The 11,202-nt window shown below is 38.3% G+C and overlaps 1 protein-coding gene across 1 annotated transcript in view; it reads left to right on the forward strand.

Annotated features, from left to right (window-relative positions):
• Window positions 1-9,491, forward strand: part of EFHC2 (EF-hand domain (C-terminal) containing 2) — a 53,403-nt gene extending 43,912 nt beyond the window's left edge. The window contains exons 13-14 of the mRNA XM_009318886.1: window positions 6,658-6,763; window positions 9,224-9,491. Coding sequence (XP_009317161.1) covers window positions 6,658-6,763; window positions 9,224-9,319 — 202 coding nt within the window. The 3' untranslated portion in view covers window positions 9,320-9,491. The remainder of the gene's footprint in view (window positions 1-6,657; window positions 6,764-9,223) is intronic.
• The last annotated feature ends 1,711 nt before the right edge of the window (window positions 9,492-11,202 follow it).

Genomic DNA, 11,202 nt, shown 5'->3' on the forward strand with positions numbered 1-11,202 from the left:
ACATATTTTATTGTAATTTTTAAAAAGGAAAAGGAATGTTGGCATGGTTTTGGTATTTTTCCATAGCACATCATACCTGGAAACATCCAAGGTCAGGTTGGACGGGGCTCTGAGCAACCTGATCGAGTTAAAGATGTCCCTGCCCACGGCAGGAGGGTTGGACTAGATGACCTTTAGAGGGCCCTTCCAGCCCAAACTATTCTATGATTCTATGATTTAATTGTTTTGAGACAAATTGCTTGGCTAGCTGTATTAATGGGAATAGAAGTGAAAAGAACTAGTATTCAGGGCACTTGTATTAACGGCTAGAGTTCAGAGCAACCTGTGGTGTTTTGAACACTCATGTCACGTTGAGTTTGGTTGTCGTGGCCAGATTTTCTGATAATAGGTTTAAATGCATGCTCATTGGTCTCTTCTTTCCCTTGTGGGAAATCCTTAAATGTTTTGTCTGTGCCTTCATACTGTGTTAAAAGCAGGAGTAGGTCTTGTCTTCTGTCATGTTGAGATGCTTTCAGGTAGACATGCTTCTTGATTTCAGGAGGAATTGCAAACTAAGCGTCTGGATTTATCAAATAATGAGAACACTCTGGTCAGGCAGAAATGCGGAATACATTTTAATAAAGCATCTTTGTACTGCAAGCAAGACTTCCTACTTAAATCAGTATCAACAAGACTGCTTTAAGAAGCCTAAGGGGCTATTTTTCACAAAGCCCCGTTTCCAGACCCAAAACTTTCAGAACAGTTCCCTGCAGTAGCCAGATAGACGACACTGGCAATTTGTTTGCCATTCATCGCTTCTGACAGTTAGGTTACAAGCATTAGTCATCAGAAGCTTGTCTGAATTTTAGCGGTAATCTAAAACTCGGTTTTTAGAACTCCCACTAAGCTGCCCAACACAAAAAGTGTTGGAGGACAATTGACATCCTGTACTAGACAAGGGGTTCTCATAGTTTCCACTTCATAAAGGCTGAAATTGAATAGATGCACAGACAAGGGATTGGAGGTTTTCCTTTATGTATCCGTTCAATGCTGATGAAAAACAGACAAGCCTGACGCATCATAGGCTCCAGAGACGTGTTTATTGTTTGTGAATTTATACCAGGGAAAGCTTTTGTGAGATGAACCTCTTTCTCTCCTGAAGAGTCTAAGCGTAAGCAGTTAAAAAGAAAAAGCCCAGTACACTCTAATAAAAATCAGAGATAAGCTTAGAAGGCAAGGAGGAGACTAAGGGTTGGATTTCACCCAGCTTTAGGCAGGTACCCATGACAGCTGAATTAGGGTTCAGCTGCTGTAGGTTCTTTCTGTAGGTGATGGAGGAGGAGAGAGTTCTCTCCTCAGCCTGTATAAGAGCTGGATTTCTAAATTACCATCTTTGTTTCTAAAGGGTCTGTGGCCAGCCTGTATTGCAGATTTCTGTATGACAAAGGTAAATGGTGTGAAGCTGGGCCTCAGAAATCAGTGTGAGAAGTACTTCATATGATAGAGTGCTATGTGTAATGTCAGTTCTAAGTTACAGTATTAGCTGCTTCGAAAACCGGCAGTTTATGTAGTGAGTCTGCACTGCAGATAAGAAGGAAGATTGTCACATTCTTATTAATGTGTGCAGTTGGCACTGCTTGGTAAGTTTATTGTTTCATGAGGGTGCAGAGTCAGGGAAAGATTTTTTTTAAGTCTATTTAATAGGAGTTAATTTCCAGTAATCTGGAAATCGAACAGTAGAGTTGGCTGAACGAGATTGAGACTTCTCTCTTCCTTTCCTCCTGCTTTCTGTAGTTTTCTTTGAGACTGAAGAATCATGAAACAGGCAGGTTTATTGTTAATGAAGAACAGTCTCACTTCTGGGGAGTATGCAATTCAGTGTGGGCAAAGTTTGTCAGCAGTATTCTTTCCTTGGTTTTTTTGGATGAGGAGGCATGTAATTTTGAGTCCATTGATGTTTCCGAAGCAAGCGGTGGTGGTGTTCCTACTGTGTGTATCTGTATTTATGAAGGAAGAAAGTGCTACAGTAAAAGTTGTTGGACTGATTCCCACAAAATCAGTGTATATAGCTAATGCACTAGCTGGACCCTATTCAGCTATAAAATGGTGCTAGGCAATGTCATCAGATAATAGTTAAAGACTGAAGCTATATGTTTATTCAGCTTTGCTATCTGAGATTAGGTGGCAAAGACTTTCTGTAGGACTTAATGGTTCTATTTTTCCATTTTGAAAGGCAATACTCTTAAAGTATTTATTATTTACATTTGTAAATTATACTGCAATGATCTGTCACTTACTAAAAGCATGAGATGGGACTAGAAGTTACTGTCTAATTTTGAGGTCACCTCCAGGTGACCCAAGATTTTGTTGACTGTACCCAAAGACCATTCAGTTTCCTCAGAGTGCATAGAGAATTAGCACAAAGACTGTGAGGTTTCATAAGATGCTTTCAAATTGGCTGTCTAGAGTAAATTTATATTTTTAATTGTGGGATGGTGGAAGAGTAGGATTTAGGTACCTAACAATGTGTCCATTTTTCCAATTTGCCTGAGCTGGCTTATTAAAAAGTATGTTCTTTCTCCATCAGGTTTTTCTCACTTAGTTTTTTAATCACAGGGCAATACAGACTTTTAATCACAATGTATTAAGCAATGCAGATGGTACACAATTGTTTCTGCCAGAAAACTGCAGTAGTCATTATAAGCATTTCTTTAAATTTATGCAGGCATAATGAACAATTATAGTTTGTTTAATAAATAAATGTTGCTAAAGTGCTTAAGTAATGAATTTAGGTTTTTTTTTTCCGTTATTTTTATTTACTGCAATGCTAAATGTATGCTAACAAGGTTAAAAAGATGCAGTCCTTCCCCAGAGGATATATAAACAGCTGGCAGATAAGGAAAGAAAAAATGGGGGGAAGAAAGAACGGATGACAAGTTTACAAGTATTACATGTTGATTGTTCTGCGTTAGTTTTGTTGTTAAGCCTCTGTCCCTATTTTTTAAAATACGTCTTTTAATTTCTGTGAAAAGCGGCTGTGTAGTTCTTCACCTCTCCACAGTGCCAGGATGAGTCAGTTGGATTCTGGAGGGGGGCTTGTTCTGAAAAAGTTAATCCCTAGTGTCTCAGGTAGCAGTGCCTGATAACAATGGGCCTCCTACATGGTCATCCCAGTTCTCAAGTCACTAATAGGCCAGGCCAGGCCACTCCTGCCTGCTCAGCTTTTCACTGGTTTGTGGCTGGGTAGTCATTTTTTACTTAGTTGCCTACCTGTAATGTTTTTTTAGTGCTGACCTATTTCTTTCAGGAAGCAAACCCTCTTTTCCTGCTACAGCAGGTGTCCTGGTAGCAGGAGCAAGACTGGAAATGGTCACAAGACCTTTCTCCCGCACTCTGTCTTCTGCTCGTTACCTTTGATGCCTGAGACTCCCTATGCCATTTGTGATGAAAAGACTCTCTAGCATTAATATTTGGATCTCTTAAAAGAAATTATTTCTGTTATTCAGTGTGCTGAGGAACTGATGGTTCAATTTATAGTTGTTCAAGACGTGAATAAATGTATACACAAGATGGTAGCCATTACTTAATTCATACTGATCAGCTGCATAGACTTGTCCGTGCTTGCTGTTTTAAATATGACAATTTAGGTGTATACCTGTGTTACACAGAGACTATCAAACAGGCTGAAGAATCCCAACATTTTCTCTAAGGTTAAAGCAGCATGATGCTTCTTATCTTTTATTATCAGATTAACTTCTTAATAAATGTTATTCAAAACTAAGGAATTAAAAAAACTCTGCAAGTACAGTAGCTTTTCACATAAATGTTTGAGTTACAGATTTCTTTATGGGAAAGAAAAAATATTTGTAAGTAGCCTTGACTCACCAAAGCATCCTCAGGAATGGTCATAATGTGATTTAACCGGATTTTTCACATATCTGGAGTATTTCATTATGAATACATTTTTACAAGCAGAAATGTGTGATTATTTCTGTAATGTCAAAGAAAAATAAAAGCTCTGCAAAGTATGATAGGGAGGGGGGAGTGACTTTCATAGTCTAAAATCACATGCATTGGTGAAGTCATAGGGCAAAACTGAAGAGAAGCATGGTTTCAAGAGATCTTTGTTGCATCTTCTTGATAAGACAAATCTAATTTCCTTTCCTGAAGAGCACTCTCAGTTTCAGTCATATTAACTCCAGCCACTGAAATGTATGGCATCTCTGTCCTAATAACGCACAAAATGATAACATCTCCTCAGTCCATCTGGATACTCTGTCCCAAATTGCTAGTGTGTGCTTTTAGTAGATTGATACAATAAGTCACAGCAGGAAAGAGATCTAAAGAGTAGATGATTTTTTTTTCTTTCTGGATTATTCTAGAGTAATATTTTAAGCTGCTTTCTGTAGCTATTTAAATACGGGATTTAGGAATCCCATTTCCTCTGCCCATGTTAAAATCTTTGGTTATAGTTAACTTCATGCCCATGTTGTCATCTCAGTTTGCTAGTGCTGTCACATCAAAGGACTTTTCTCCTTGTTGATGTTTGTTTAAAGCAGAAGCAATGCTTTCCTTGACTTCATTGCCTCAACATAACGTTTAAGTAGTTACACGTCCTCACTTGTTCTTTGTTTAAAAATCCTGCTTATACAGCTCTGTGTCTTGGCAGTAGACTTAATCTTTTCACTTTTCACAACGAGCAAAAGATAAATACATATATAGTAAAAGAAAAAAGTAATTGTCATGATAGTTCTGAAATTCAAAATCTGTGTGCCATAGTTTTTTTCCAAGAGGTATAAGCTTTTTTATTGTCTTGTTACTTCTAATGCAAAACTCCTTTCTTTTCCCAATTGCCACCTGCAAAAAACCTGAAACAAACAAGAACCCCCTAGAAGTGGGAATAAGTTTCTCGTATATTGGATATATTCCCCAAAAGTAGGGCTTTATGAAAATGTTAACTTGCATGTGAGCTATTATGAAGAAGCAAGCTATCATAGGAGGGTTTCTCATGGCAATGTTTCAGGCTCCTCTTTAATACTAGTAACAGTAGCATTCTTCTCTGACTTTGCTTTCGTCTTCACCATAACTCACTGTACTTAACATTCCAGTTTATCGCTAGCATCTCTGTTTATGGCTCTCAGTATATTTTATTATTATCTCTCCTGCTGACTATTAAATGAAAGGTGTGGGGGGAGGAGAAGGAGAGGATGAGTTGCAGTTTATTGCAGTTTATTTTTGTCACTAGACTTATTTCTCCTCTTCTCTGGTATTGTTCTCCAAGTTTGTGCTGTAAATTCTCCCTTAAAGTACCTTCACGCTTAATTTTTACCAGAACCCTCTGCAGTGGTTGAAGGGTTTTGAGGCCCATGTTTTGTGCAGTGCTATTTCTTTAAGAACAAGATAAAATTTCTTTAAGAACAAGATAAATTTAAGAACAAGATTTTCTAAAAGACTTGTTTCCTGGAGATGATTTTGCTCCTGTGCAGTAGTATTCATCTCACCAGATTACAGGGCAGAATTGTTTAACCTGACGTTTCCCACCAAAGGATGGGTGTTGAGTCTCGCTGGTTGTATGTGTCTCTCCATGGACCCCAGTGAAGCACAGACACTTCCAGGGTGTACATATATGCCAAAACCAGGTCCCTTTTATATGTAGGTAGTGTTAGGTGAGACAGATGTAGTTCACAGAAGCTGCTAGTGCAGTATTTACAGCAGAGCAGTTAAGCTGTTCATTTCAAGAACGATTTGCATGGTAGCTTCAGCTTGCAGATTTCCTTCAAGCATTTGACTAGTCCCACTGAAATAACAGTGGTTCCCAAGTGCCTTAATCACCTAAGTGTTTTGCTGAATTGAGGACTTCTTTTCTGAAGCTGCTTCATCCGAATCAATGGCAGAAGGATGACGTGGCTTACAAATCTGCTCCCATGGGGTTTATTAGGGCAGGGTAATGATTTTAGAAATTTGAGGGGGGGAGATACTGTGTTCCACATGTACCTGTAGACCTTGGCTGGCAGCATATATATCTTCATGCATTTAGGGAACCTTCGTAACTGACACAAATATATATTTATTCCATAGAAATAAAGACCAATGCCATAAAACAACTACCAAATGACAAGGCTTGTGATTTTTAAATCTGGCTATTATTTAATAGGTTAGAGAGCTGTGTGTTTGTCAATTGTAAATTGATCCCAAGGTTTGTGCAAACAGCATTTTTGAAGGATTGCTTATTTTCAGGAAATGATTGTGGAAGCCATATAAAGCAGGTCAGTTGTGTTATAGCACAGCTATTGTATCATTCTACCTGTTTCTTTTCTGCACAAAGGAATCATACACTGATCATCCCAACTCTATGTTTGTCACCAATTGTGAGTGTTGGAAAAAGTTGGACAATGCTTCAAAAGTAAAGTGACATCAGTTGAAATGTAATAAACCTTAAAGAAGTTGAATTCTGCTATGAGAGACAATAATAAGGTGTAAGAGTATGGAATAGAATGTGTGATATAGAAGTCCTGACAGTTCGGCAGTGTGTTTCTGTACTCCTGCCAGTGTTTGGTAATAAAGGAGTACAAAATTATTATCCAAAAGGTAATGCATGGTAATATGCTGTAGATAACATGATACAGCTTTGTTAAAATTTCCTTTAACCTTGAGTCATCTTATGGATATTCTGCTTAGGTTTGAAGATGACCATAAGCAAGTGGAATATAAGAAGTTTGTGGATGGGCTGAACTGGAGAGAGAATCAAATCCCTGCTTTCCAGACGATAAAGGTTCCCCTCAAGGTAAAACCAGTGTATCTGAGCAAAGGAACAGTACAGTACATTGATATAATTTGTCCAACTTTGAGTGCTTTATCCAGTAGATACCACAACAGTTTTCCTATTTGTGTATTTGTGCCTGTTTTCTTCAAGTAATTAATTTTTTTCTGGGAGGTTTAGAATGAAACAGAGAAGTCAAATAGGGACGAGGAGCCCTGTAACACCCCCATGCCTAATAGGTGTCACATCTCTGTGATGTTTTTCTAGAAGAAAAAAAAAAAGAGAAGGGGAAACAGGTGTATTTGTCCATGAACAATGGGTGTGAATACCACTTCACCCACAAATATCGTTGTCACATGTCAAATGATCTGTTCACTTACTGAGATAGTCAGGAAATACTTTAAACTCCACTGACACTGCAGAAAATAGCTATGTATTTTTTATAACTCCATAGAAACCTGCATATAATACACCACACCACTGGTAGGCATACAGCAAGAGCAGTATTGATGGATCAACTTTGTATATCTCCACCAGCCTGCTACTTAGGGTAAATAAAAATGCGGTATCAACAAACTGCAGAGATTAATCTGATCTTGCCATCTTGTGCTGAATGGAACATTTTAAAATACATGGTGCATAAGGCGATTATGTTCATTTTTAAAAACTTCATAACAGATAAATCCGAAGCCCTTTTGCCAACACGTAGTTTTGCTGTTCTGGCCTAGCCAATGTGTTGCTGTTCTTGTACAGAATGTGTTTGATTGTATTCAGACCGTTTAAAAACATAGCATTCCTTTAAATTCAAGTTCAACGGTGACATAGTTTAAACCAATATTCCTCAAGTACTGTGCTATTAACCTGGCTCCTCTCTTACTTGGCTTACCAGCTCTTTCTTCTGTAGCATCTCAAACTGTCGGTAATGTCTAAGGAGGGCCCAATGCTGCTGGTTTGGTCTGCTTTCCATGGTGGTTTATTGTTCACTTTGTCATTGAGAAGAATTTTTCCATTTTGTACAGATAAAATCAAAGCCCTTCCACGTGTTTTATACAGCAGTCCTGTGGTTCAAAGTGTGCATTAGGTTTTGTTCAGCGGGTATTCTTTGTTTTTACAGATGAATTCTGTGCTTAAGTTGTAACTCAATATTTAAACAGTGACTGCTCTCAGGAGATTGTGTCAGGATAAGGGGCTTTGTGAGCCTCAGTACCACAGAAATAAAAAGGTCAGAGCCTGTGTCCGGAGGATTTTTGCCTTGAAGATGGTGCTAAGCTCTGTACCAAAAAGCAAGGGTCAAAGAAGCAGAGGCACAGATACGCTTGCCATTGAATGTGTTTGACCCTTTTTTTCCCCTCACAGGATGGCTTATCTAGCCATTGAGCATGACCTGATTTCTGGCAGGTGAGGGAAGGAGGTGGCTCCTATGGGGTGAAGGTGGGGTGCAAGTGGCGATGGAACCAGGAGGCAGCCTTCACAAGTTGAAGGTGTGGAGGAAAAGGTGCTTGTGAAACAAGCAGGAGGCTGAAGTGGACATTTGTGGTGAAACGTATGTTCTGATCAGCATAAGAGATGAGGTTTTGTTTGGGGATGAAGAAGATGTTATCTTTGCTTGGAGGATAGCCAGTGGATGGACTTTACGGGAGTGGCTGATGCCTAAGAGCCCCAGTTGAGAACGGTACGTGGAGTTATGGGAGGAAGGTTACAGCTGAAACCAAAAAGGAAGAAAGAGCATCAATAGAAATTATAATCAGTCATCGTCATGCTGAGATAATCAGTTCCTCATCAGCTCCAAAGCCTTGCTGTAACTGTCATACTGACATATAGCACTTTTTTAAATGAACTGCGCCCAAATTGGTGCCAGTATAGTTTACTGAGTTTTATTGGCTTTATTATTTTGTTAGTTATCTGCAATACCTAGGCTATCTTTGGTACAGCACAAGAAAATTTTAATGAAGGGATCAATACAAAATGGGAAAAATCAGAGAAAGGATGGGATTTAAATCTTGTTCAACTTTAGAATCCAATTGTCATTCTGTTCATGACTTACCATGAACTAACAGCAATATTTTGGGACTACAGTACCTGTATTTGACAGATAGATTTCAGCAACAGAGTTGTGCTTGTTTAGCTGACTTTTTTCTTCTTTCTCTCTATCTCATTATTTTGTATGATTTTTGGTGTTGAGACATAGATGACTTGCAAGACTTCCAAGTATAAGCGTCTTAATGAAGAAAATATAGCATTGTTTAATTTGAAAATATCTGCGAAAGGGCTGATGATAGAAAATATTTTTAATGAAATACTCTGCAAGACTGAGAAAAATGTGCATGTAGTAATCTTTTAAGAGGATGTGCTATATAAAGGTCCACTTTTTCACAATTTGTATGTGGAAATGAAGCAGTTCATTCAATCTTATGTTGACCATCTTTTAATTATTCTTGTTTTCAATATTATATTCTAAGATGTTCTCTGGGTTACTAATTTCAGAACGAAGATGACTGGGGCGGACAACCACCATCCCTTCCTGTGAAAGGGATCAAATACTTACCTCTTCTGGATGATCTGTTTGGCAAGGAAGAATAATCTGATCTGTGCAAGGCACTGCTTTTGGATTAGTGTTTCAGCTCCGAAGCTTACTTAGACAGATACTGAAAACATTCCTTATAAAACAAAAAAATCAGATACAGGTTTTATTGCATTTAATTTTTTATTCTAACGTAGATGTACACTTCGTGTGTTTTTGTAACTCCTTCTAAATCAACGGTAGTCTTTCATACCCATACAAGCATAATTAAAACTGTATCCTCTAACCTTTGTGTCTGGTTATATGGAGAATTTACAAGTATTGAGAAATCTTTGAGTCAAACAGAGCAAAATCTGACTGACCCTGCTTTGTTCTGTGAACAAAAGAGGTTGTTGGATGACCTCTTAAAATATTAGGTCGGACTATATTAGCACAGTAAGGTAATTCCGTTCAAATTTCTTCTCTTGCTTTTTAGCTTATATCCGTGTTTTTGCTATATCCCTGTGGTGATGCTTAAGTACTCTTTGTGTCAAAGTTTGTTATTTTATGGAGGAAATACTAGCAAGATTTTAGCACAGTATAAAGTTGCTCTGATATCAGAGACAATTATAGCCTTCCAATGTGGCAGTAAATATTTTGCAGGCACGGCATAGAAGCTATCAGTTCTTGCTTTTTGATTTAAATGTGACTCAGATTAATAGCCACCCAAGTTTACTTGGGTGAGACATATATGAAGAGAAGGTGTTTCAGTACAATTTTAGCGTGCAGCTTTCTTGCAGTAGCACTGTACTTGCCCTTTGAAAATTAATTGATGCCTTTCTCTTTGCTCAAAATCGCAATAACTAAATGGAATTCCTGCTAGCATTTTTGTATCTTTTTAAGCTTATGCCAGCTCAAAGCCATGATTAGATTTGAATTTACTGCATGCTTTTGTGAGAGAAGTAATTACCCCAGTTTAAAGAATGGAAGAGCTGAGGTGAAGGGGGCAGCTGACTCATCCACGGCGATTCCACAGGGGAAGGGAAGAGGTGTGAGCCAGCGCGCCTCTGCTGGTGGCTGGGAAACTCACACATTCAGTAGGCTGAGAACCCTGTGCTTTCTGTAATCTGAAATTACAATTTGGGGAGGAAGTGTTTGATTTAGAAGGATGAGAATTCAACGTATCTAAATCCCCAAACTGAGGGAAAGACAATAGTTCAAAGAATAACTTAATTCAGTAAATCTGTACCTTTTTGGAAACTTGGAGATCTCTTTTAGAATTGTGATTCCATTTAGAATTCCTTGCTGCACTTTTGCATGGCAGTGTAAATGAAATCTTCAATTGTATATCTTCTCTCTAGCCCCCCCAGCTCCTGAGAAGAAATTCTTTTCCCTCCATATGGTAAAATATGAAGCTTTTGGCAGCTTTTTACCTTTTTTGTCAGCAAAAAAGGACTTGAGGCAAGGCATATAATTATGTGTGTTGCTGCTACTTAGGAAGATGTTTGCAATAAAATGGGTAAGTGATGGTCTGTGTCCAGGGGTCAAAAGGAAAACTGTGGAAACTTGTTGAAGTGCTCCAAGTTGTAGACAAGACCAGGTACTGCTCTTTGAACCAAAAGAGGAAAATGGTTTCTTACATGACAAGAAAAATGTCTCACCATGGGGATAGTGTCAGGAGCCAAAACAATAATAACTTGCGTTTGAAGCCAGTTTGATGAAAGCTGAAGATTTTTAAAACATGCCACCAAGACTGAGCTTGACACTTTAAATGAATGCAGTTGCCCTTGTAAATTTTTAATGTTCCCCAGACTTCAGAAGGATATGTTTCAGTTGTGGAAATCTTGTACAGTCGAGGGTTTCCAAGAAAGATTGACTCAGAACATTTAGAACTTCCCAAGCAGTTTTTAGAGATGGGAAATTCACTTTAGTTTGTTTTCCTTTATGTGTATAGGACAAAGAG

The sequence above is a fragment of the Pygoscelis adeliae genome, unplaced genomic scaffold, assembly GCF_000699105.1.
Source record: "Pygoscelis adeliae isolate BGI_AS28 unplaced genomic scaffold, ASM69910v1 Scaffold92, whole genome shotgun sequence".
Lineage (NCBI taxonomy): Eukaryota > Metazoa > Chordata > Aves > Sphenisciformes > Spheniscidae > Pygoscelis > Pygoscelis adeliae.